Source organism: Heterodontus francisci, unplaced genomic scaffold (assembly GCF_036365525.1).
Source record: "Heterodontus francisci isolate sHetFra1 unplaced genomic scaffold, sHetFra1.hap1 HAP1_SCAFFOLD_377, whole genome shotgun sequence".
In the NCBI taxonomy this organism is placed as follows: domain Eukaryota; kingdom Metazoa; phylum Chordata; class Chondrichthyes; order Heterodontiformes; family Heterodontidae; genus Heterodontus; species Heterodontus francisci.
In genome coordinates, this window is record NW_027142041.1 from 878,993 (window position 1) to 906,351 (window position 27,359).

The 27,359-nt window shown below is 49.9% G+C and overlaps 1 protein-coding gene across 1 annotated transcript; it reads right to left on the reverse strand.

Annotated features, from left to right (window-relative positions):
* Window positions 1-1,639: 1,639 nt before the first annotated feature.
* LOC137366355 (myosin heavy chain, cardiac muscle isoform-like) lies at window positions 1,640-25,501 on the reverse strand. Its single transcript, XM_068028250.1, has 2 exons — window positions 24,810-25,501; window positions 1,640-3,400 (listed from the first exon to the last, which is right to left on the reverse strand). Exons 1-2 carry the CDS (start codon window positions 25,276-25,278, stop codon window positions 2,913-2,915), a joined length of 957 nt encoding a protein of 318 aa, XP_067884351.1. The 5' UTR covers window positions 25,279-25,501; the 3' UTR covers window positions 1,640-2,912.
* Between the last annotated feature and the right edge of the window lie 1,858 nt (window positions 25,502-27,359).

Sequence of the window (27,359 nt, forward strand, 5' to 3'; positions counted from 1 at the left end):
GTGGGCCGTGTCCAGACTGTGGGCCATGTCCAGCCTGTGGGCCGTTCCCAGACTGTGGGCCGTCCAGACTGTGGGCCATGTCCAGACTGTGGGCCGTGTCCAGTCTGTGGGCCGTGTCCAGTCTGTGGGCCGTGTCCAAACTGTGGGCCATGTCCAGACTGTGGGCTGTGTCCAGTCTGTGGGCCGTTCCCAGACTGTGGGCCGTGTCCAGACTGTGGGCCGTTCCCAGACTGTGGGCCGTGTCCAGACTGTGGGCCATGTCCAGTCTGTGGGCCGTGTCCAGTCTGTGGGCCGTGTCCAGACTGTGGGCCATGTCCAGCCTGTGGGCCGTTCCCAGACTGTGGGCCGTGTCCAGACTGTGGGCCATGTCCAGCCTGTGGGCCGTTCCCAGACTGTGGGCCGTGTCCAGACTGTGGGCCGTGTCCAGTCTGTGGGCCGTTCCCAGACTGTGGGCCGTGTGCAGACTGTGGGCCGTGTGCAGACTGTGGGCCGTGTCCAGACTGTGGGCCGTGTCCAGACTGTGGGCCATGTCCAGACTGTGGGCCGTTCCCAGACTGTGGGCCGTGTGCAGACTGTGGGCCGTGTGCAGACTGTGGGCCGTGTCCAGACTGTGGGCCGTGTCCAGTCTGTGGGCCGTTCCCAGACTGTGGGCCGTGTGCAGACTGTGGGCCGTGTGCAGACTGTGGGCCGTGTCCAGACTGTGGGCCGTTCCCAGACTGTGGGCCGTGTCCAGACTGTGGGCCGTGTCCAGTCTGTGGGCCGTTCCCAGACTGTGGGCCGTGTCCAGTCTGTGTGCCGTGTCCAGTCTGTGGGCCATTCCCAGTCTGTGGGCCGTTCCCAGACTGTGGGCCGTGTCCAGTCTGTGTGCCGTGTCCAGTCTGTGGGCCATTCCCAGACTGTGGGCCGTGTCCAGTCTGTGGGCCATTCCCAGACTGTGGGCCGTGTCCAGACTGTGGGCCATGTCCAGTCTGTGGGCCGTTCCCAGACTGTGGGCCGTGTCCAGACTGTGGGCCGTGTCCAGTCTGTGGGCCGTTCCCAGACTGTGGGCCGTGTCCAGTCTGTGTGCCGTGTCCAGTCTGTGGGCCATTCCCAGTCTGTGGGCCGTTCCCAGACTGTGGGCCGTGTGCAGACTGTGGGCCGTGTCCAACTGTGGGCCGTGTCCAGTCTGTGGGCCGTGTCCAGACTGTGGGCCGTGTGCAGACTGTGGGCCGTGTCCAGTCTGTGGGCCGTTCCCAGACTGTGGGCCGTGTCCAGTCTGTGTGCCGTGTCCAGTCTGTGGGCCATTCCCAGTCTGTGGGCCGTTCCCAGACTGTGGGCCGTGTGCAGACTGTGGGCCGTGTCCAACTGTGGGCCGTGTCCAGACTGTGGGCCGTGTCCAGACTATGGGCCGTGTCCAGACTGTGGGCCGTGTCCAACTGTGGGCCGTGTCCAGTCTGTGGGCCGTGTCCAGACTGTGGGCCGTGTGCAGACTGTGGGCCGTGTCCAGACTGTGGGCCGTGTCCAGACTGTGGGCCGTGTGCAGACTGTGGGCCGTGTCCAGACTGTGGGCCGTGTCCAGACTGTGGGCCGTGTCCAGACTGACCCTTTGAAAATAAACCTGCTGCCACCTGAAACAACTGAAGGACTGAAAAGGAGACAATTTTATAATAAACTTTTATTAATTTCAGCTTGGAGAAACTGTAAAAGAGATCAGCAGAGTGGGATAACTAGCACATTGCATATAATACCAACTTCACAAAGCAACTTCACTGTGCAGCCCTGCCCCTGTTAGACAGTTAGATAATGTTAGCCAGTATTACATCATTGATTATTAATAGAATATAGGCAATGGAAGTGATTAACTACAGCTTTTGGGGTAATGGAACTGAGGGTGGGTAAGTGGCCAGAATTGAAGGAGCCAATTGCAGAGATCCCAGGAGATTGTACAGCTGGAAGAGATTCGAGAGATAGGGAGGGGCGAGGTCATTTCGTGTTCCACAGGATATGGGTGGGGGGAGAAATCGGGAACTACTATGGTGGGGGAACAAGAAAACCTGGGGAGACGAAATACCCAGGGGAGGGATCAGGAAATAGCTGGGGGTGTGGTGGTGGGGGGACAGGAAATACCCAAATAATGATCCTTTCCCTGATTTATTTGCCTTTTCTGGTCCCCATTGTGTGACCGGAATTTTACATTGCTGTGGTAGTCCCGCCCACTGGCTAAAAGGTCAGTGGTGAGCCTGCCTCCACCGGGCCTGGAAACCATGCAACAGTTTTGCGTGGTCTAGGCACTTAATTGGCCTTGGTTGGTACTTCCGTCCCTCCTCCAAGAGCTGCCAGCCAACAACAAGAGCACAAACATTAGTAGGCCATTTGGCCCCTGGAATTTGCTTCGCCATTCAATAACATCATGGCTGATCTGATTCTGGCTGAAACTCCACTTTCCCGTCTCTCCCCTGTCAGAGTGCTGGCAGCTCTTCAGTCCTAGCAGTGTCACCGGAAGTGGTGGCCATTGCTGGGACTGCAGTCAGCCAGGACAGCAACAATGGAGGGGGTCTCGGAAAAGGTAGGTGAGAATCTGGCCTCGCTGGGGATAATTGGCTGGGCCTGGCGAGGTGGTGGGGTGGGGTGTTCCAGTGTGGGTAGCTTGTGTCGCTGGCAGTGTCCTCTGTGGGGCACAGGGTGCCTGATCAAGAGTGCTCTCCACAGCTCGCAAAGAGGCAATAGTAACAATTAAAAAACCTCAATTGGGCTGTTTGCCACCTCCCCTGCCGCTGGTAAAATAGTAATGGGGGCGGATAGTCAACGGGAATGGCACCCCCCCATCTCGTGTTTGATTTTACATCCCCCCCGCCGCCACCTCCCAGCCTGCTCCCTGGGCTGGGGGGTGGGGGGTGCAGAGAGGGAGGTGTAAAATTCCGGCCTGTATTTCTCTATATGTTCTGAATGTTTTTAAACATTGAGGTTTTCTCATCCAGCTCATTGAGCTTACTGAGAACGCGGGAATCACACAGCAGCTCCTGATTAAAGCTCTCCTTTTGGATGAGGGTGAAGATTTTCAGCAGAAGGTCTTTGATTACTGTCATCCCATAAAAGGTCTCGTCACTGCACTGACTGTACAACACCTGCAGTTTACCCTGCAGATTACTGAGGTAACTCAGATTATCAAACACCTTTCCCTTTGCGTCAAATAGCTCAGTGACCTCTGCCTTCTGGATCACCAATTCCTTTTCCTCCTTCCGCAGACTCTCACTTTCCACTCTCTTTTGCTTCAGTTCTGTTATCTTGTTGTAGCACTTATCCAGGTTGCTTTCCTCACTTTCAAGACTCACATGAAGACTTCCAATTCTTTCTTCAGTGGACTTGGATAATCCTAGAGCTCGCTGTATTTCTTTCAAAGTACCAATCAACATTGGGATTCCTACAGAAGAGAGTGAATGGGGAAGCTTAGTGAAGGGGAGAGAGTGAATGAATCACAGAATCTCAGAATTATTAGAGCACAGAAGGAGGCCATTTGGCCTGTCTTCTCTGTGCTGGCCCTCCAAAGGAGCAATTTATCTAGTGGCACTCCTTGACCGTCTCCCTGCAACCCTGCGCATTCTTCCTTTTCAGATAATTATCCAATTCCCTTTTGAAGGCCCTGATTGAATCTGCCTCCACCACACTCTCAGGCAGAGCATTCCACACCTTAACCACTCACTGTGTAAAAAGTTTTTCCTCATGTCACTTTTGCTTCTTTAGCCAATTACTTTAAATCTGTACCCTCTCGTTCTCGATCCTTTCACAAGTGGGAACAGTTTCTCTCCATCTACTCTGTCCAGACCCCTCATGATTTTGAATACCTCGATCAAATCTTCTCTCAACCATCTCTTCAAAGAAAACAGTCCCAGCATCTCCAATCTATTTTCATAACTGAAGTTCCTCATCCTTGGAACCATTCTCGTGAATCTTTTCTGCATTCTCTCCAATGCTTTCACATCTTTCCTAAAGTGTGGCGTCCAGAACTGGGCACAATACTCCAGTTGAAGCCAAACGTGTGTTTAACATAACTTCCTCGTTTTTGTACTCTATTCCCCTATTAATAAAGCCCAGGATACTGTATGCTTTATTAACCGCTCTCTCAACCTGACCTGCCACCTTCAATGACTTATGCACTCTTCAGAATTGCACCCTTTATTTTATATCGTTTCTCTGCATTCTTCCTACTAAAATGAATCACTTCACAGTTCTCTGCATTACATTTCATCTGCCACTTGTCCACCCATTCCACCCACCTGTCTATGTCCTTTTGAAGTTCTGTACTATTCTTTTCACTGTTCACGATGCCTCCAAGTTTCATATCATCCACAATTTTTGAAATTATGCCCTGGACACCAAGGTGTCGTGGTAATGTCACTGGACTAGTAATATAGAGGCCCAAGCTAATACTCTGGGGACATGAGTTTGAATCTCTAGGTAAGGACAGCAGATTTCCTTCCCTAAAGGACATTAGTGAACCAGATGGGTTTTTATGACAATCGACAATAGTTTCATGGTCACCATTAGACTAGCTTTTAATTCCAGATTAATTGAATTCAAATTTCACCATCTACTGTGGTGAGATTCGAACCCATGTCACCAGTGGTTGGCTGTTAAATGCCCTGGTCTGGTCTACATGTGACACCAGACCTACAGCAATGTGGTCAACTGTTAAATGCCCTCCGAAATGGCCCAGCAAACCACTCAGTTGTCGAGGGAAATTAGGGATGGCAATAAATGCTTGCAATACCCACAGTCCATGAATGACTAAAACAAAAAAGTCATTAATATATATCAGGAAAAGCAAGGGACCAACACTGATTCCTGGGGAACTCCACTACAAATCTTCCTCCAGCCCAGAAAACATCCATTAACCACTACTCTTTGTTTCCTGTCACTCAGCCAATTTCGTATCCATGTTGCTACCGTCCTTTTTATTCCATGAGCTATAACTTTTCGCACAGGTCTGTTGTGTGGCATTGTATCAAATGCCTTTTGGAAGTCCCTTCACAATTCTGTGCTGCCTTTCCCTAATTAACCCACATTTGCCCATGTGACTATTTGTTTTGTCCTGCATTATCATTTCATGAAGCTTCCCCACCACTGAAGTTAAACTGACTGGCCTGCAGTTGCTGGGCTTATCCTTACATCCTTTTTTGAACAAGGGACTGATTAATAAGAGGGGGAGAGTGAATGAGACTAGGGAGAGAGAGGGGAGAGTGAATGGGACTGGGGAGAGTGAGGGGAGAGTGAATGAGACTGGGGAGAGTGAGGGGAGAGTGAATGGGACTGGGGAGAGAGAGGGGAGAGTGAATGGGACTGGGGAGAGTGAGGGGAGAGTGAATGGGATTGGGGAGAGTGAATGGGATTGGGGAGAGTGAGGGGAGAGTGAATGAGACTGGGGAGAGTGAGGGGAGAGTGAATGGAATTGGGGAGAGTGAATGGGACTGGGGAGAGTGAGGGGAGAGTGAATGGGATTGGGGAGAGTGAATGGGACTGGGGAGAGTGAGGGGAGAGTGAATGGGACTGGGGAGAGAGAGGGGAGAGTGAATGGGATTGGGGAGAGTGAATGGAATTGGGGAGAGTGTGGAGAGAGTGAATGGGATTGGGGAGAGAACATAGAACATAGAACAGTACAGCACAGTACAGGCCCTTCGGCCCACGATGTTGTGCCGAACCTTTAACCTACTCTAGGATCAAACTACCTACATACCCTTCATACTACTATCATCCATGTACCTATCCAAGAGTCGCTTAAATGTCCCTAATGTATCTGCTTCTACTACCACCGCTGGCAGTGCATTCCACGCACCCACCACTCTCTGTGTAAAGAACCTACCTCTGACATCTCCCCGAAACCTTCCTCCAATCACCTTAAAATTATGCCCCCTGGTGATAGCCCTTTCCACCCTGGGAAAAAGTCTCTGACTATCCACTCTATCTATGCCTCTCATCATCTTGTATCCCTCTATCAAGTCACCTCTCATCCTTCTTCGTTCCAATGAGAAAAGCCCTAGCTCCCTCAATCTTTCTTCGTAGGACATGCCCTCCAGTCCAGGCAGCATCCTGGTAAATCTCCTCTGCACCCTCTCTAAAGCTTCCACATCCTTCCTATAATGAGGCGACCAGAACTGAACACAATATTCCAAGTGTGGTCGAACCAGGGCTTTATAGAGCTGCAGCATAACCTCGCGGCTCTTAAAATCAATCCCCCTGTTAATGAAAGCCAACACACCATACGCCTTCTTAACAACCCCATCAACTTGGGTGGTAACTTTGAGCGATCTATGGACATGGACCCCAAGATCCCTCTGTTCCTCCACACTACCACACTCCTGTCTTTAAGCCTGTATTCCGCATTCAAATTCGACCTTCCAAAATGAATCACTTCACACTTTTCCAGGTTGAACTCCATCTGCCACTTCTCAGCCCAGCTCTGCATCCTGTCAATGTCCCATTGCAACCTACAACAGCCCTCCACACTATCCAGAACTCCAGCAACCTTCGTGTCATCGGCAAACTTGCTAACCCAGCCTTCCACTTCCTCATCCAATTTTGTATCCAGACGGCCAACTTTCCCTGAATCCCATGCCTCCTTACTTTCTGAATGAGGCTACCATGGGGAACCTTATCAAACGCCTTGCTAAAATCCATATACACCACATCCACTGCTCTTCCTTCATCAATGTGTTTTGTCACATCTTCAAAGAATTCAATAAGGCTTGTGAGGCATGACCTGCCCATCACAAAGCCATGCTGACTGTCTCTAATCAAACTATGCTTTTCCAAATAATCATAAATCCTGTCTCTCAGAATCCTCTCCAATAATTTGCCCACTACCGACGTAAGACTGACTGGTCTATAATTCCCAGTGTTATCCCTATTCCCTTTCTTGAACAACGGAATAACATTTGCCACCTTCCAATCATCCGGTACTACTCCAGTGGACAGTGAGGACGCAAAGATCATCGCCAAAGGCGTGGCAAGGGGGGAGAGAGGGGGAGAGTGAATGGGATGGTGGAGAGTGAGGGGAGAGTGAATGGGACTGGGGAGAGAGAGGGGGAGAGTGAATGGGACTGGGGAGAGTGATTGGGACTGGGGAGAGTGAGGGGAGAGTGAATGGGACTGGGGAGAAAGAGGGGGAGAGTGAATGGGACTGGGGAGAGTGATTGGGACTGGGGAGAGTGAATGGGACTGGGGAGAGTGAGGGGAGAGTGAATAGGACTGGGGAGAGAGGGCCGAGAGTGAATGGGATTGGGGAGAGTGAATGGGACTGGGGAGAGTGAATGGAATTGGGAAGAGTGAGGAGAGAGTGAATGGGATTGGGAAGAGAGAGGGGGAGAGTGAGAGGGAGAGTGAATGGGACTGGGGAGAGACAGGGGGAGAGTGAATGGGATTGGGGAGAGTGAGGGGAGACTGAATGGAATTGCGGAGAGTGAATGGACTGGTGAGAGTGAATGGGACTAGGGAGAGCGAGGGGGAGAGTGAATGGAATTGGGGAGAGTGAGGAGATTGTGAATGGGATTGGGGAGCGAGAGAAGGAGAGTGAGGGGGAGAGGGAATGGGATTGGGAAGAACTAGGGGAGAGTGAATGGGACTGGGGAGAGAGAGGGGAGAGTGAATGGGACTGGGGAGAGTGAGGAGGAGAGTGAATGGGACTGGGGAGAGTGAGGAGGAGAGTGAATTGGATTGGGGAGAGTGAGGGAGAGAGTGAATGGGACTGGGGAGAGTGAGGGGGAGAGTGAATGGGACTGGGGAGAGATAGGAGAGTGAATGGGATAGGGGAGAGAGAGGAGAGAGTGAATGGGATTGGGGAGAGAGAGGGGGAGTGAGGGGGAGAGTGAATGGGACTAGGGAAAAATAGGAGAGTGAATGGGATTGGGGAGAGAGAGGAGAGAGTGAAAGGGATTGGGGTGAGAGAGGGGGAGAGTGAATGGGATTGGGGAGAGACAGGAGAGTGAATGAGATTGGGGAGAGAGAGGAGAGAGTGAATGGGATTGGGGAGAGAGAGGAGCGAGTGAATGGGATTGGGGAGAGAGAGGAGCAGAGTGAGGGGAAGAGTGAATGGGAGAGTGAATTAGACTGGAGAGAGTGTGGGAGAGTGAGGGGGGGAGTGAATTGGATTGTGAAGAGCGAGGGAGAGTGAGGGGGAGAGTGAATTGGATTGTGGAGAGCGAGGGAGAGTGAGGGGGAGAGTGAATGGGACTGGGGAGAGAGAGGGGGAGAGAGAGGGGGAGAGTGAATGGGATTGGGGAGAGATAGGAGAGAGTGAATGGGATTGAGGAGAGAGAGGAGAGAGTGAATGGGATTGGGGAGAGAGAGTAGCAGAGTGAGGGGGCGAGTGAATGGGAGAGTAAATTACACTGGAGAGAGTGAGTGAGAGTGAGGGGGAGAGTGAATTGGATTGTGGAGAGCGAGGGAGAGTGAGGGGGAGAGTGAATTGGATTGTGGAGAGCGAGGGAGAGTGAGGGGGAGAGTGAATGGGACTGGGGAGAGATAGGAGAGTGAATGGGATTTGGGAGAGAGGAGAGAGTGAATGAGATTGGGGTGAGAGAGGAGGAGAGTGAGGGGGAGAGTGAATGGGACTGGGGAGAGAGGAGAGAGTGAATGGGATTGGGGAGAGAGGAGAGAGTGAATGGGATTGGGGTGAGAGACGGGGAGAGTGAGGGGGAGAGTGAATGGGATTGGGTAGAGAGAGGAGGAGAGTGAGGGGGAGAGTGAATGGGACTGGGGAGAGATAGGAGAGTGAATGGGATTGGAGAGAGAGGAGAGAGTGAATGGGATTGGGGAGAGAGAGAAGGAGAGTGAAGGGGAGAGTGAATGGGACTGGGGAGAGATAGGAGAGTGAATGGGATTGGAGAGAGAGGAGAGAGTGAATGGGATTGGGGAGAGAGAGAAGGAGAGTGAAGGGGAGAGTGAATGGGAGAGAGAATTGGATTGGGGAGAGCGAGGGAGAGTGGGGGGGAGAGTGAATGGGACTGGGGAAAGATAGGAGAGTGAATGGGATTGGGGAGAGAGGAGAGAGTGAATGGGATTGGGGAGAGAGAGGGGGAGAGTGAGCGGGAGAGTGAATGGGATTGGGGAGAGTTAGGAGAGTGAATGGGATTGGGGAGACAGAGGAGAGAGTGAATGGGATTGGGGAGAGAGAGGAGAGAGTGAATGGGATTGGGAAGAGAGAGGAGCAGAGTGAGGGGGCGAGTGAATGGGAGAGTAAATTACACTGGAGAGAGTGAGTGTGAGTGAGGGGGAGAGTGAATGGTACTGGGGAGAGATAGGTAAGTGAATGGGACTGGGGAGAGAGGAGCAGAGTGAGGGAGAGTGAGGGGGAGAGTGAATTGGATTGTGGAGAGTGAGGGGGAGAGTGAATTGGATAGTGGAGAGTGAGGGAGAGTGAGGGGGAGAGTGAATTGGATTGTGGAGAGTGAGGGGGAGAGTGAATTGGATTGTGGAGAGTGAGGGGGAGAGTGAATTGGATTGTGGAGAGTGAGGGAGAGTGAGGCGGAGAGTAAATTGGATTGTGAAGAGTGACGGGGAGAGTGAATTGGATTGTGGAGAGTGAGGGGGAGAGTGAATTGGATTGTGGAGAGTGAGGGAGAGTGAGGGAGAGTGACGGGTAGAGTGAATTGGATTGTGGAGAGTGAGGGAGAGTGAGGGGGAGAGTGAATTGGATTGTGGAGAGTGAGGGAGAGTGAGGGGGAGAGTGAATTGGATTGTGGAGAGTGACGGGGAGAGTGAATTGGATTGTGGAGAGTGAGGGAGAGTGAGGGGGAGAGTGAATTGGATTGTGGAGAGTGAGGGAGAGTGAGGGGGAGAGTTGAATTGGACTGTGGAGAGTGAGGGGGAGAGTGAGTTGGATTGTGGAGAGTGAGGGAGAGTGAGGGGGAGAGTGAATTGGATTGTGGAGAGTGAGGGAGAGTGAGGGGGAGAGTGAATTGGATTGTGGAGAGTGTGGGAGAGTGAGGGAGAGAGTGAATTGGATTGTGGAGAGTGAGGGAGAGTGAGGGGGAGAGTGAATTGGATTGCGGAGAGTGAGGGAGAGTGAGGGGGAGAGTGAATTGGATTGTGGAGTGTGACGGGGAGAGTGAATTGGATTGTGGAGAGTGAGGGAGAGTGAGGGGGAGAGTGAATTGGATTGTGGAGAGTGAGGGAGAGTGAGGGGGAGAGTGAATTGGATTGCGGAGAGTGAGGGAGAGTGAGGGGGAGAGTGAATTGGATTGTGGAGTGTGACGGGGAGAGTGAATTGGATTGTGGAGAGTGAGGGAGAGTGAGGGGGAGATTGAATTGGATTGTGGAGAGTGAGGGAGAGTGAGGGGGAGAGTGAATTGGATTGTGGAGAGTGAGGGAGAGTGAGGGGGAGATTGAATTGGATTGTGGAGAGTGAGGGAGAGTGAGGGTGAGAGTGAATTGGATTGTGGAGTGTGAGGGAGAGTGAGGGGGAGAGTGAATTGGATTGTGGAGAGTGAGGGAGAGTGAGGGGGAGAGTGAAATGGATTGTGGAGAGTGAGGGAGAGTGAGGGAGAGAGAGAATTGGATTGTGGAGTGTGAGGGGGAGAGTGAATTGGATTGTGGAGAGTGAGGGAGTGTGAGGGGGAGAGTGAATTGGATTGTGGAGAGTGAGGGGGAGAGTGAATTGGATTGTGGAGAGTGACGGGGAGAGTGAATTGGATTGTGGAGAGCGAGGGAGAGTAAGGGGGAGAGTGAATTGGATTGTGGAGTGTGAGGGAGAGTGAGGGGGAGAGTGAATTGGATTGTGGAGAGTGAGGGAGAGTGAGGGGGAGAGTGAATTGGATTGTGGAGAGTGAGGGGGAGAGTGAATTGGATTGTGGAGAGTGAGGGAAGGTGAGGGGGAGAGTGAATTGGATTGTGGAGAGTGAGGGAGTGTGAGGGGGAGAATGAATTGGATTGTGGAGAGTGAGGGAGAGTGAGGGGGAGAGTGAATTGGATTGTGGAGAGTGAGGGAGAGTGAGGGAGAGTGAGAGGGAGAGTGAATTGGATTGTGGAGAGTGAGGGAGGGAGTGAATTGGATTGTGGAGAGTGAGGGAGAATGAAGGGGAGATTGAATTGGATTGTGGAGAGTGAGGGAGAGTAAGGGGGAGAGTGAATTGGATTGTGGAGTGTGAGGGGAAGAGTGAATTGGATTGTGGAGAGTGAGGGAGAGTGAGGGGGAGAGTGAATTGGATTGTGGAGAGTGAGGGAGAGTGAGGGGGAGAGTGAATTGGATTGTGGAGAGTGAGGGAGAGTGAGGGGGAGAGTGAATTGGATTGTGGAGAGTGAGGGAAGGTGAGGGGGAGAGTGAATTGGATTGTGGAGAGTGAGGGAGTGTGAGGGGGAGAATGAATTGGATTGTGGAGAGTGAGGGAGTGCGAGGGGGAGAGTTGAATTGGATTGTGGAGAGTGAGGGAGAGTGAGGGGGAGAGGGAATTGGATTGTGGAGAGTGAGGGAGAGTGAGGGGGAGAGTGAAATGGATTGTGGAGAGTGAGGGAGAGTGAGGGAGAGAGAGAATTGGATTGTGGAGTGTGAGGGGGAGAGTGAATTGGATTGTGGAGAGTGAGGGAGTGTGAGGGGGAGAGTGAATTGGATTGTGGAGAGTGAGGGAGAGTGAGGGGGAGAGTGAATTGGATTGTGGAGAGTGAGGGAGAGTGAGGGGGAGATTGAATTGGATTGTGGAGAGTGAGGGAGAGTGAGGGTGAGAGTGAATTGGATTGTGGAGTGTGAGGGAGAGTGAGGGGGAGAGTGAATTGGATTGTGGAGAGTGAGGGAGAGTGAGGGGGAGAGGGAATTGGATTGTGGAGAGTGAGGGAGAGTGAGGGGGAGAGGGAATTGGATTGTGGAGAGTGAGGGAGAGTGAGGGGGAGAGTGAAATGGATTGTGGAGAGTGAGGGAGAGTGAGGGAGAGAGAGAATTGGATTGTGGAGTGTGAGGGGGAGAGTGAATTGGATTGTGGAGAGTGAGGGAGTGTGAGGGGGAGAGTGAATTGGATTGTGGAGAGTGAGGGAGAGTGAGGGGGAGAGTGAATTGGATTGTGGAGTGTGAGGGAGAGTGAGGGGGAGATTGAATTGGATTGTGGAAAGTGAGGGAGAGTGAGGGTGAGAGTGAATTGGATTGTGGAGTGTGAGGGAGAGTGAGGGGGAGAGTGAATTGGATTGTGGAGAGTGAGGGAGAGTGAGGGGGAGAGTGAAATGGATTGTGGAGAGTGAGGGAGAGTGAGGGAGAGAGAGAATTGGATTGTGGAGTGTGAGGGGGAGAGTGAATTGGATTGTGGAGAGTGAGGGAGTGTGAGGGGGAGAGTGAATTGGATTGTGGAGAGTGAGGGGGAGAGTGAATTGGATTGTGGAGAGTGACGGGGAGAGTGAATTGGATTGTGGAGAGCGAGGGAGAGTAAGGGGGAGAGTGAATTGGATTGTGGAGTGTGAGGGAGAGTGAGGGGGAGAGTGAATTGGATTGTGGAGAGTGAGGGAGAGTGAGGGGGAGAGTGAATTGGATTGTGGAGAGTGAGGGGGAGAGTGAATTGGATTGTGGAGAGTGAGGGAAGGTGAGGGGGAGAGTGAATTGGATTGTGGAGAGTGAGGGAGTGTGAGGGGGAGAATGAATTGGATTGTGGAGTGAGGGAGAGTGAGGGGGAGAGTGAATTGGATTGTGGAGAGTGAGGGAGAGTGAGGGAGAGTGAGAGGGAGAGTGAATTGGATTGTGGAGAGTGAGGGAGGGAGTGAATTGGATTGTGGAGAGTGAGGGAGAATGAAGGGGAGATTGAATTGGATTGTGGAGAGTGAGGGAGAGTAAGGGGGAGAGTGAATTGGATTGTGGAGTGTGAGGGGAAGAGTGAATTGGATTGTGGAGAGTGAGGGAGAGTGAGGGGGAGAGTGAATTGGATTGTGGAGAGTGAGGGAGAGTGAGGGGGAGAGTGAATTGGATAGTGGAGAGTGAGGGAGAGTGAGGGGGAGAGTGAATTGGATTGTGGAGAGTGAGGGAAGGTGAGGGGGAGAGTGAATTGGATTGTGGAGAGTGAGGGAGTGTGAGGGGGAGAATGAATTGGATTGTGGAGAGTGAGGGAGTGCGAGGGGGAGAGTTGAATTGGATTGTGGAGAGTGAGGGGGAGAGTGAATTGGATTGCGGAGAGTTAGGGGGAGAGTGAATTGGATTGTGGAGAGTGAGGGAGAGTGAGGGGGAGAGTGAATTGGATTGTGGAGAGTGAGGGAGAGTGAGGGGGAGAGTGAATTGGATTGTGGAGAGTGAGGGAGAGTGAGGGGGAGTGTGAATTGGATTGTGGAGAGTGAGGGAGAGTGAGGGGGAGAGGGAATTGGATTGTGGAGAGTGAGGGCGAGAGTGAATTGGATTGTGGAGAGTGAGGGAGAGTGAGGGGGAGAGTGAATTGGATTGTGGAGTGTGAGGGAGAGTGAGGGGGAGAGTGAATTGGATTGTGGAGAGTGAGGGAGAGTGAGGGGGAGAGTGAATTGGATTGTGGAGAGTGAGGGGGAGAGTGAATTGGATTGTGGAGAGTGAGGGAGAGTGAGGGGGAGAGTGAATTGGATTGTGGAGAGTGAGGGGGAGAGTGAATTGGATTGTGGAGAGTGTGGGAGAGTGAGGGGGAGAATGAAATGGATTGTGGAGAGTGAGGGAGAGTGAGGGGGAGAGTGAATTGGATTGTGGAGAGTGAGGGGGAGATTGAATTGGATTGTGGAGAGTGAGGGGGAGAGTGAATTGGATTGTGGAGAGTGAGGGAGAGTGAATTGGATTGTGGAGAGTGAGGGAGAGTGAGGGGGAGATTGAATTGGATTGTGGAGAGTGAGGGAGAGTGAGGGGGAGAGTGAATTGGATTGTGGAGTGTGAGGGAGAGTGAGGGGGAGAGTGAATTGGATTGTGGAGAGTGAGGGAGAGTGAGGGAGAGTGAGGGGGAGAGTGAATTGGATTGTGGAGAGTGAGGGAGAGAGTGAATTGGATTGTGGAGAGTGAGGGAGAATGAGGGGGAGATTGAATTGGATTGTGGAGAGTGAGGGAGAGTAAGGGGGAGAGTGAATTGGATTGTGGAGTGTGAGGGGAAGAGTGAATTGGATTGTGGAGAGTGAGGGAGAGTGAGGGGGAGAGTGAATTGGATTGTGGAGTGTGAGGGGGAGAGTGAATTGGATTGTGGAGAGTGAGGGTGAGGGGGAGAGAGAATTGCATTGTGGAGAGTGAGGGGGAGAGTGAATTGGATTGTGGAGAGTGAGGGAGAGTGAATTGGATTGTGGAGAGTGAGGGTGAGGGGGAGAGTGAATTGCATTGTGGAGTGTGAGGGGGAGAGTGAATTGGATTGTGGAGTGTGAGGGGGAGAGTGAATTGCATTGTGGAGAGTGAGGGAGTGTGAGGGGGAGAGTGAATTGGATTGTGGAGAGTGAGGGGGAGAGTGAATTGGATTGTGGAGTGTGAGGGGGAGAGTGAATTGGATTGTGGAGAGTGAGGGAGTGTGAGGGGGAGAGTGAATTGGATTGTGGAGAGTGAGGGAGAGTGAGGGGGAGAGTGAATTGGATTGTGGAGAGTGAGGGAGTGTGAGGGGGAGAATGAATTGGATTGTGGAGAGTGAGGGAGTGTGAGGGGGAGAGTGAATTGGATTGTGGAGAGTGAGGGAGAGTGAGGGGGAGAGTGAATTGGATTGTGGAGAGTGAGGGGGAGAGTGAATTGGATTGCGGAGAGTTAGGGGGAGAGTGAATTGTATTGTGGAGAGTGAGGGAGAGTGAGGGGGAGAGTGAATTGGATTGTGGGGAGTGAGGGAGAGTGAGGGGGAGTGTGAATTGGATTGTGGAGAGTGAGGGAGAGTGAGGGGGAGAGTGAATTGGATTGTGGAGAGTGAGGGGGAGAGTGAATTGGATTGTGGAGAGTGAGGGAGAGTGAGGGGGAGAGTGAATTGGATAGTGGAGAGTGAGGGGGAGAGTGAATTGGATTGAGGAGAGTGAGGGAGAGTGAGGGGGAGAGTGAATTGGATTGTGGAGAGTGAGGGGGAGAGTGAATTGGATTGAGGAGAGTGAGGGAGAGTGAGGGGGAGAGTGAATTGGATTGTGGAGAGTGAGGGGGAGAGTGAATTGGATTGTGGAGAGTGAGGGAGAGTGAGGGGGAGAATGAAATGGATTGTGGAGAGTGAGGGAGAGTGAGGGGGAGAGTGAATTGGATTGTGGAGAGTGAGGGGGAGATTGAATTGGATTGTGGAGAGTGAGGGAGAGTGAGGGGGAGAGTGAATTGGATTGTGGAGAGTGAGGGAGAGTGAGGGGGAGAGTGAATTGGATTGTGGAGAGTGAGGGAGAGTGAGGGGGAGAGTGAATTGGATTGTGGAGAGTGAGGGGGAGAGTGAATTGGATTGTGGAGCGTGAGGGAGAGTGAGGGGGAGAGTGAATTGGATTGTGGAGAGTGAGGGGGAGAGTGAATGGGTAGTAAACTTGTGAATGCTGCTGCTGTGGGTTTACGACTGCTTTGAGTGTGGGTCATTTTGTGATTTGTGTTTAAAGCTGCTGACTATAGGGGGCTGTGTTTATTTGACAGGGAGCAGCTGAAGAATATGAGAAATGAATAGCTTTGTGGGCTGTGCCGCAGGAATTGTTCCTGGGTTTACTGATGCTCCAATCATTCTAGCAATAATAATGTGCAGTTGAGATGTTCTCCTGTTCAGAAACCCCATGGAGGGTAGCCCAGGCTGACTGAGGGATGAGGTTAGTGACAGTGAGACTGGCGCTCACCATCCTGTGTAGAAAGAGGGTAGAGAGGGTTGTGCACAAATTGGCTGACACATTTCCTACATTACAGCAGTGACTATTATTCAAAAATAATTCATTGTCTGTAAAGTGCTTTGGGAAATCTGGTGGTCATGAAAGGCGCTAAATAAATGGAAATCTTCTTTTAGAAGCTTGACTCGCCTCTGTACCAGTCACATCATCTCGGTGTTGAATGACAGGAAAACTGAGCCATTCCCAGACAAAACAATATTCCAACACTTTAACTGGACATTAAAATTTGGGCCACAGTGGGGTTTGTAGTCTTTAAGGAGAAGTGTTTAAAGTGAGGTGCACTTGCCTGTCTGATAACGATATGCATGAAGATATATGGGTGAAAAAGAGTGTCGCAAGTTGAGGAGGCAACCAAGCAGGAGAGTCTGGAGGAGATGAGAAAGAAGAATCATGGTTGTAAAGTGAGGTCAAGGGGGAAAATAAGAAGTTTGCAGCTTCATCTGGTTTGTCAAAATACAACAGAGGCCATTGACGTGCCCTCTCTTTCTTTAAGAAGTCAGTTAAACATGCTTACGAATTTATGAAATCCCACGGAATGGCTTGGAGGAAGAGGCCAGCTCCCTTGGGAGCAAATAGTGAACCAAATGGTTGTCATTGAGCAGTAGTAAGTGTGAGGGCTTGAGAGATGGGGGTGAGTGCCGTTTCCTGCATGATGGGGGAGAAACAACCTCCTTTGGTTGAGACGGAGTCGGATATTCAAAAGAATCATGATTAAGGAGCACCAATTTTATGTGAAACTGGTGGAGAGATTTCTGTGAATATGGTTGAGATGATAGACAATAGGGTGTGGGTGATTGGATCTTGTACCTACATCTGCAACACATTGCAAGGTTTCTCAACAGAACACCAAGGATGATGTGCCACAGCAGGAGGTGGTTCCAAGGGCATTGCTGGATTTCAGAGTAGCAGTTCACAGTGCTGCCATCAATACTTTGCAAGTTAGCTTGAACACACTTTTCAGCCACTGCTTCAGAATCATCATGGAATACAGAGATAAGACCTGGCTTCTTTTCTCCGCTACCAACCAACTTCTTAACCCACTCTCCACTGTCCCTTTCACACTCAACAAGAGTGGGGAGCTCATGAATTCTTTGTCACTCGGAGTCAGAGCATCCCTCGGAACATAGGAAGATAGGAACAGGAGTAGGCCATTCAGCCCCTCGAGCCTGTCCCGCCATTTAATGAGATCATGGCTGCTTCCTGCTCCAACATTCCTCCCCCCTTCCACGAACACATCAAGCCAAGGATTCCCTTGCCCTAACCCTGAACTCGTCTTTCTCCAGTTTCTCTCCTATCTTCCTCATGCTCTCTCTGGGCTCATCTTGTCCATGAAATTGACCTCCTGCTCCCTCTTTCCTGCTGACCATCCAACCACCCTTCCTGACCCCCATGCTAACTTTCATTATAAATTATTAATTCTCCTCAGGTACTGTTCTCTCCCTTTCAAATTTTCCTATCTCCCATCGTCCGTCCCTCCTCAAAAATCTCACCTTGAACCCTCTACCTTTGCAAACATTGTCCCATCTTGACCCTCCCTTTCCTCTCCAAAGTACTTGAATGTGTTGTCACCTCCCAAATCCATGCCTCTCTTTCCTGCACCTGCAATTGGACACTGACCCTCCTATTCCATGAGCCTCAATTTTGTTAACCAGCCTTTTATGTGGTACTTTCTCAAACTGCACTCTCTCCGTGATGTCCTTTACCCTGACACCAGGGAGAGGACACACCATTCAGGACTCCTGATGAACACCTACTTCTCAAGTTCTAAGATTTGGAGCTGGAGATATGTGAGTTGGAAACTCTTCCCACAGACATGTTCTCCAAACTCAACACCAGGTACTTGAAACTTCCACATCATGCAGGGATGACATATCACTGTGTCATCCTGTTGTATTGGGTCATTGCCCGACAAGTGGACTGGAACACCGCACCAAACAGCACGACAAAAAAAGGAAAGAAGGCACCAGCCCTTCGTTTTGCAAGCTGGAACGGCAGAACTATGTGTCCTGGCCTGTCGGAAGATCTTACACAAATCAACGATTCTCGGAAGACTGCCGTCATTAACAACGAGCTCAGTAGATTCAATGTGGACATTGCAGCACTTCAGGAGACACGCCTCCCTGCGAGCGGATCTCTAAGAGAGCAAGAATACACCTTCTTCTGGCAGGGTAGGGATCCTGAAGAACCAAGACAGCATGGAGTGGGCTTCGCCATCAGAAACTCTTTGCTCAGCATGATAGAGCCTCCCTCAAATCGCTCGGAACGCATACTGTCCATCCGACTGCTCACCGCCTCTGGTCCAGTACACCTACTCAGCATCTATCCTCCAACACTCTGCTCCCCACCTGAAGTTAAAGACCAGTTCTACGAGGAACTCCATAATATCATTAGTAGCATCCCCAATACCGAACACCTGTTCCTGCTGGGGGACTTTAATGCCAGGGTTGGGGCTGACCATGACTCATGGCCTTCCTGCCTTGGGTGCTATGGCATTGGAAGGATGAATGAGAATGGACAGAGACTGCTTGAGTTGTGTACCTATCATAATCTCTGCATCACCAACTTATTCTTTCACACTAAACCCTGTCACCAGGTTTCTTGGAGGCACCCAAGATCACGTCGTTGGCACCAGTTGGACCTCATCGTCACAAGGCGAGCCTCTTTAAACAGCGTTCAAATCACATGCAGCTTCCACAGTGCGGACTGCGACACCGACCACTCCCTGGTGTGCAGCAAGGTTAGACTCAAACCAAAGAAGCTGCATCACTCCAAGCAGAAGGGCCGCCCGCGCATCAACACCAGCAGAATTTCTCACCCACAGCTGTTACATAAGTTTCTAAATTCGCTTGAAAAAGCCCTTCAAAACACTCCTACAGGGGATGCAGAGACCAAGTGGGCCCACATCAGAGACGCCATCTATGACTCAGCAATGACCACCTTTGGCAAACATGTGAAGCAGAATGCAGACTGGTTTCAATCTCACTTTGAAGAGCTGGAACCTGTCATAGCCGCTAAGCGCATTGCACTGTTGAACTACAAGAAGGCCCCCAGTGAGTTAACATCCATAGCACTTAAAGCAGCCAGAGGTGCTGCACAAAGAACAGCCAGGTGCTGTGCAAATGACTACTGACAACACCTATTCAGTCATATTCAGCTGGCCTCAGACACCGGAAACATCAGAGGAATGTATGATGGCATTAAGAGAGCTTTTGGGCCTACCATCAAGAAGATCGCCCCCCCCCCCTCAAGTCTAATTCAGGGGAAACGATCACTGACCAATGCAAGCAAATGGACCGCTGGGTGGAGCACTACCTAGAACTGTACTCCAGGGAAAATGTTGTCACTGAGACTGCCCTCAATGCAGCCCAGTCTCTGCCAGTCATGGATGAGCTGGACGAACAGCCAACAAAATCGGAACTCAGTGATGCCAAAGATTCTCTAGCCAGTGGAAAAGCCCCTGGGAAGGACGGCATTACCCCTGAAATAATCAAGAGTACCAAGCCTGCTATACTCTCAGCACTACATGAACTGCTTTGCCTGTGCTGGGACGAGGGAGCAGTACCTCAGGACATGCGCGATGCCAATATCATCACCCTCCATAAAAACAAAGGTGACCGCGGTGACTGCAACAACTGCTGTGGAATCTCCCTGCTCAGCATAGTGGGGAAAGTCTTCGCTCGTGTCATTTAAACGGGCTCCAGAAGTTGGACGAGCACGTCTACCCTGAGGCACAGTGTGGCTTTCGAGCAGAGAGATCGACCGTTGACATGCTGTTCTCCCTTCGTCAGATACAGGAGAAATGCCGTGAACAACAGATGCCCCTCTACATTGCTTTCATTGATCTCACCAAAGCCTTTGACCTCGTCAGCAGACGTGGTCTCTTCAGACTACTAGAAAAGATCGGATGTCCACCAAAGCTACTAAGTATCATCACCTCATTCCATGACAATATGAAAGGCACAATTCAGCATAGCGGCACCTCATCAGACCCCTTTCCTATCCTGAGTGGCGTGAAACAGGGCTGTGTTCTCACACCGACACTGTTTGGGATCTTCTTCTCCCTGCTGCTCTCACATGCGTTCAAGTCTTCCGAAGAAGGAATTTTCCTCCACACTAGATCAGATGGCAGGTTGTTCAACCTTGCCCGTCTAAGAGTGAAGACCAAAGTACGGAAAGTCCTCATCAGGGAACTCCTCTTTGCTGACGATGCTGCATTAACATCTCACACTGAAGAGTGCCTGCAGAGTCTCATTGACAGGTTTGTGGCTGCCTGCAATGAATTTGGACTAACCATCAGCCTCAAGAAAACGAACATCATGGGACAGGAGGTCAGAAATGCTCCATCCATCAATATCGGTGACCACGTTCTGGAAGTGGTTCAAGAGTTCACCAACTAGGCTCATCTATCACCAGTAACCTGTATCCCGATGCAGAAATCAACAAGCACATGGGAAAGGCATCTGCTGCTATGTCCAGACTGGCCAAGAGAGTGTGGGAAAATGGCACACTGACACGGAACACAAAAGTCCGAGTGTATCAGGCCTGTGTCCTCAGTACCTTGCTCTACGGCAGCGAGGCCTGGACAACGTATGTCAGCCAAGAGCGACGTCTCAATTCATTCCATCTTCGCTGCCTCCGGAGAATCCTTGGCATCAGGTGGCAGGACCGTATCTCCAACACAGAAGTCCTCGAGGCAGCCAACATCCCCAGCTTGTACACACTACTGAGTCAGCGGCACTTGAGATGACTTGGCCATATGAGCCGCATGGAAGATGGCAGGATCCCCAAGGACACATTGTACAGCGAGCTCGCCACTGGTATCAGACCCACCGGCCGTCCATGTCTCCGCTTTAAAGACGTCTGCAAACGCAACATGAAGTCCTGTGACATTGATCACAAGTCGTGGGAGTCAGTTGCCAGCGTTCGCCAGAGCTGGCGGGCAGCCATAAAGGTGGGGCTAAAGTGTGGCGCGTCGAAGAGACTTAGCAGTTGGCAAGAAAAAAGACAGAAGTGCAAGGGGAGAGCCAACTGTGTAACAGCCCCGACAACTAGTTTTCTCTGCAGCACCTGTGGAAGAGCCTGTCACTCTAGAATTGGCCTTTATAGCCACTCCAGGCGCTGCTTCACAAACCACTGACCACCTGCAGGTGCTTACCCATTGTCTCTCGAGACAAGGAAGCCAAAGAAGAAGAAAGTTGATATAGAACATAGAACATTACAGCGCAGTACAGGCCCTTCAGCCCTCGATGTTGCGCCGACCTGTGAAACCATCTGACCTACACTATTCCATTTTCATCCATATGTCTATCCAATGACCACTTAAATGCCTTTAAAGTTGGCGAGTCTACTACTGTTGCAGGCAGGGCGTTCTACGCCCCTACTACTCTCTGTGTAAAGAAACTACCTCTGACATCTGTCCGATATCTATCACCCCTCAACTTAAAGCTATGTCCCCTCGTGTTTGCCATCACCATCCGAGGAAAAGGCTCTCACTATCCACCCTATCTAACCCTCTGATTATCTTATATGTCTCTATTAAGTCACCTCTTCTCCTCCTTCTCTCTAACGAAAACAACCTCAAGTCCCTCAGCCTTTCCTCGTAGGACCTTCCCTCCATACCAGGCAACATCCTAGTAAATCTCCTCTGCACCTTTTCCAAAGCTTCCACATCCTTCCGATAATGCGGTGACCAGAACTGCACGCAATACTCCAGGTGTGGCCGCACCAGAGTTCTGTACAGCTGCAGCATGACCTCGTGGCTCCTAAACTCGATCCCCCTACTAATAAAAGCGAACACACCATATGCCTTCTTAACAGCTCTATTAATCTGGGTGGCAACTTTCAGGGATTTATGTACCTGGACACCAAGATCTCTCTGCTCATCTACACTACCAAGAATCTTCCCATTAGCCCAGTATTCTGCATTCCTGTTACTCCTTCCGAAGTGAATCACCACACACTTTTCCGCATTAAACTCCATTTGCCATCTCTCAGCCCAGCTCTGCAGCCTATCTATGTCCCTCTGTAACCTACAACATCCTTCGGCACTATCCACAACTCCACCGACCTTCGTGTCATCCGCAAATTTACTAACCCACCCTTCTACACCCTCATCCAGGTCATTTATAAAAATGACAAACAGCAGTGGCCCCAAAACAGATCCTTGCGGTACACCACTAGTAACTAAACTCCAGGATGAACATTTGCCATCAACCACCACCCTCTGTCTTCTTTCAGCTAGCCAATTTCTGATCCAAAGCTCTAAATCACCTTCAACCCCATACTTCCGTATTTTCTGCAATAGCCTACCGTGGGGAACCTTATCAAACGCCTTACTGAAATCCATATACACCACATCCACGGCTTTACCCTCATCCACCTGTTTGGTCACCTTGTCAAAAAACTCAATAAGGTTTGTGAGGCACGACCTACACTTCACAAAACCGTGCTGACTATCTCTAATGAACTTATTCTTTTCAAGATGATTATAAATCCTATCTCTTATAACCTTTTCCAACATTTTACTCACAACCGAAGTAAGGCTCACAGGTCTATAATTACCAGGGCTGTCTCTACTCCCCTTCTTGAACAAGGGGACAACATTTGCTATCCTCCAGTCTTCCGGCACTATTCCTGTCGACAATGACGACATAAAAATCAAGGACAAAGGCTCTGCAATCTCCTCCCTGGCTTCCCAGAGAATCCTGGGATAAATCCCAGGGGACTTATCTATTTTCACACTTTCCTAAATTGCTAACACCTCCTCCTTGTGAACCTCAATCCCATCTAGCCTAGTAGTCTGTATCTCAGTAATCTCCTCGACAACATTTTCTTTCTCCACTGTAAATACTGACGAAAAATATTCATTTAACACTTCCCCTATCTCCTGCGATTCCACACACAACTTCCCACTACTATCCTTGATTGGCCCTAATCTAACTCTGGTCATTCTTTTATTCCTGATATACCTATAGAAAGCCTTAGGGTTTTCTTTTTAGATTAGAGATTCAGCACTGAAACAGGCCCTTCGGCCCACCGAGTCTGTGCCGAACATCAACCACCCATTTATACTAATCCTACACAAATCCCATATTCCTACCAAACATCCCCACCTGTCCCTACATTCCCTACCACCTACCTATACTGGTGACAATTTACAATGGCCAATTTACCTATCAACCTGCAAGTCTTTTGGCTTGTGGGAGGAAACCGGAGCACCCGGAGAAAACCCACGCAGACACAGGGAGAACTTGCAAACTCCACACAGGCAGTACCCGGAATCGAACCAGGGTCCCTGGAGCTGTGAGGCTGCGGTGCTAACCACTGCGCCACTGTGCCGCCCTATCTTCTTTGATCCTATCCACCAATGACTTCTCGTGTCCTCTCCTTGCTCTTCTTATCTCTCCCTTTAGATCCTTCCTGGCTCGCTTGTAACTCTCAAGCGCCCTAACTGAGCCTTCACGTCTCATCCTAACATAAGCCTTCTTCTTCCTCTTGACAAGCTCTTCAACTTCTTTAGTAAACCACGGCTCCCTCGCTCGACAACTTCCTCCGTGCCTGACAGGTACATACTTATCAAGGACACGCAGTAGCTGCTCCTTGAATAAGCTCCACATTTCGATTGTGCCCATCCCTGCAGTTTCCTTCCCCATCCTACGCATCCTAAATCTTGCCTAATCGCATCATAATGTCCTTTCCCCCAGCTATAATTCTTGCCCTGTGGTATATACCTGTCCCTGCCCATCGCTAAGGTAAACCTAACCGAATTGTGATCACTATCACCAAAGTGCTCACCAACTTCTAAATCTAACACCTGGCCGGGTTCATTACCCAGTGCCAAATCCAATGTGGCATCGCCCCTGGTTGGCCTGTCCACATACTGTGTCAGAAAATCCTCCTGCACACACTGGACAAAAACCGACCCATCTAAAGTACTCGAACTATAGTATTTCCAGTCGATATTTGGAAAGTTAAAGTCCCCCATAACAACTACCCTGTTACTCTCGCTCCTGTCGAGAATCATCTTTGCTATCCTTTCCTCTACATCTCTGGAACTATTTGGAGGTCGATAGAAAACTCCTAACAGGGTGACCTCTCCTCTCCTGTTTCTAACCTCGGCCCATACTACCTCAGTAGACGAGTCCTCAAACGTCCTTTCTGCCGCTGTAATACTCTCCTTGATTAACAATGCCACACCCCCCCCATCTTTTACCATCTTCTCTGTTCTTAGTGAAACATCTAAATCCCGGAACCTGCAACATCCATTCCTGCCCCTGCTCTACCCATGTCTCTGAAATGGCCACTACATCGAGATTCCAGGTACCAACCCATGCTGCAAGCTCACCCACCTTATTCCGGATGCTCCTGGCGTTGAAGTAGACACATTTTAAACCAAGCTCTTGCTTGCCAGTGCCCTCTTGTGTCCTTATAACCTTATCCCTGATCTCACTACTCTCAACATCCTGCACACTGGAACTACAATTTAAGTTCCCATTCCCCTGCTGATTTAGTTTAAACCCCCCCGAAGAGCACTAGCAAATCTCCCCCCCAGGATATTGGTACCCCTCTGGTTCAGGTGAAGACCATCCTGTTTGTAGAGGTCCCATCTACCCCAGAAAGAGCCCCAATTATCCAGGAAACCAAAACCCTCCCTCCTACACCATCCCTGCAGCCACGTGTTCAACTCCTCTCTCTCCCTATTCCTCGCTTCGCTATCACGTGGCACGGGCAACAACCCAGAGATAACAACTCTGTTTGTTCTCGCTCTAAGCTTCCACCCTAGCTCCCTGAATTTCTGTCTTAAATCCCCATCTGTCTTCCTACCTATGTCGTTGGTGCCTATGTGGACCACGACTTGGGGCTGCTCCCCCTCCCCCTTGAGGATCCCAAACAATATATATGACTTATATATTCCATCAGATAGTCTACTCAGTATTGCTTCTGCCTCTGTACCTATTTTCCACTCTCGCCAAATTCTACTTTTACACATTGTTACTCTCAACCGCTTGAAGCTCACTTTGTCAGCAACTCATTCTGATGACATCTTTGTTTCAAGCTCTTACCAATAAAGGGGATGAGAATAAGGCCGATACCCACGTTGCGAATAGTTTCTTTCTCTGCTTTCCGAGCATTAGTTGTGTTCTGAGTTTCTGTTGCATGTAATAGCTCAGCGTGGACATTCCGAAGCTTATCTCTGATCTTCTCTTTTTGAATTTCCTGTGATATTAATTCCTTTTCCACATCCTGCAGCTCCTTTCTCATATTGTCTATCTTGTCCTGAAGAACCTTGCGCTCCATCGAAGTATCAGTGGCCTCATCGTCCACATCAGATTGGATCTCCTTTCCTTCATTCACCGCCTCTTGAATTTCCTCGTAAGCTAATTTCACCTCAGCTTTTAACTTCGTCTCCTCTGTTTCACTGAGGTTTTGGTCACAAGCATAAATGGCGATATCAGCGAGAGACACTATTGATGTTATCACATTTAGATAACGTGGTAGGATTTTGTGCCTGAAATTCTTCTGGTGTTCCATCTTGGTGCTTTAGTGTGGTACCAACTGTGAGTGATTAATAGGGATGAATCTCACTGTCCACTGCTGACACCTCCAGCCAAGTCCTGAGCAGCTGTGACCTGGTGCGAGAGGACTGCGATTTCTCTCTCTTGTTCTGTAACCCACAGCCCGAGCAGTGAGTGTGACAGCAGGATGTGGTGTAGCTGCGACTATATTAGGCTGAGTAATGGTAGGAGACTCTGTAGAGCGTGTGGATGGCGGAGATGATTATATATCTACAGGAAGGGTTTCTTCACATCTAGAGCTGTCAACATTAGGCTTTGTTGTTTGGTCCAACCAGCTTCCCTGCTCCTGACATCCATTTTCTGGTAAAACCAAGTCCCCTTGCACAAATTCATTCATTCCCACTCTTCACATTCCTCAGCCTCCTGTCTTCCTGCAGTTTCTGTAGGTTTAAAACTAGCCTTGTGGTTCCTGAATAACAGTCTCCCGACCTTTCCTGCCCAGAGGTCATCATTCTGAGCCTTGAATCTTCACCCAGGTTTCTCAACATGAAAATCAATTAATACTCAACACACACCAAAATAATCATTTCTTTTCAATGGGATGTTTAAGATTCCCAATTAATCACCTTTCCCAATAGAATGTGTTCATCGTTGGAAAATCGCTTAGTCTTTCTATCAGGAAAGATTTTTCCTTTCTGCTGAGTGTAAAGTTTATTATAATACCTGATGCTCACACACACACATGCTCACAGTCTCTCCGACACACATTCTATTAAACAGGGGAATTTATTATGGGGAACAAAGAAATGGCTGACCAACTAAATGCATACTTTGGTTCTGTCTTCACAAAGGAGGACACAAATATCATACCAGAAATGTTGAGGAACACAGGGCTTAGTGAGAGAGAGGAACTGAAAGAAATCAGTATTAGTGGAGAAATGGTGTTGGGGAAATTGATGGGATTGAGGGCCGTTAAATCTCCAGGGCCTGATGGTCTGTATCCCAGGGTACTTAAGGAAGTGGCCCTAGAAATAGTGGATGCATTGGTGGTCATCTTCCAAGATTCTATGGACTCTGGAACAGTTCCGACAGATTGGAGGGTAGTTAATGTAACCCCACTATTTAAAAAGGGAGGTAGAGAGAAAGCAGGGAATTATAGACCAGTCAGCCTGACGTCGGTAGTGGGGAAAATTCTTGAGTCCATTATCAAAGATTTTACAGCAGAGCACTTAGAGAACAGTGGTAGAATCGGACAGAGTCAGCATGGATTTACAAAAGGGAAATCATGCTTGATAAATCTACTAGAATTCTTCGAGGATGTAACTAGTAGAGTTGATGAGGGGGAGCCAGTAGATGTGGTTTATTTGGACTTTCAGAAGGCTTTCGACAAAGTCCCACATAAGAGATTAGCATGTAAAATTAAAGCGCATGGGATTGGGGGTAGTGTATTGCAATGGATAGAAAATTGGTTGGCGGACAGGAAACAAAGAGTAGGGATAAATGGGTCTTTTTCCGAATGGCAGGCAGTGACTCGTGGGGTAGAGCAGGGATCGGTGCTAGGATCCCAGCTATTCATAATATATGTTAATGATTTAGATGAGGGAACTAAATGTAATATCTCCAAATTTGCAGATGACACAAAACTGGGTGGGAGGGTGAGTTATGAGGAGGATGCAGAGAGGCTTCAGGGTGATTTGGACAAGTTGAGTGAGTGGGCAAATGCATGGCAGATGCAGTATAATGTGGATAAATGTGAGGTTATCCACTTTGGTAGCAAAAACAGGAAGGCAGATTATTATCTGTTTGACTATAAACTGAGAGAGGGGAATATGCAGCGAGACCTGGGTGTTCTCATACACCAGTCACTGAAGGTAAGCATGCAGGTGCAATGGGCGGCAAAAAAGGCAAATGGTATGTTGGCCTTCATAGCGAGAGGATTCGAGTACAGAAGCAGGAATGTCTTGCTGCAGTTATACAGGGCCTTGGTGAGGCCACACCTGGAATATTGAGTGTAGTTTTGGTCTCCTTATCTGAGGAAGGATGTTCCTGCTATAGAGGGAGTGCAGCGAAGGTTTACCAGACTGATTCCTGGGATGG

What these genes read in the sequence shown, in the direction of transcription:
- LOC137366355 (XM_068028250.1), bottom strand. Translation starts at nt 25,278, where the DNA reads ATGGAACACCAGAAGAATTTCAGGCACAAAATCCTACCACGTTATCTA. An exon ending in TATTCTCATCCCCTTTATTG is followed by an intron (nt 3,401 to 24,809) that starts GTAAGAGCTTGA and finishes TCTCTTCTGTAG; the next exon opens with GAATCCCAATGTTGATTGGT.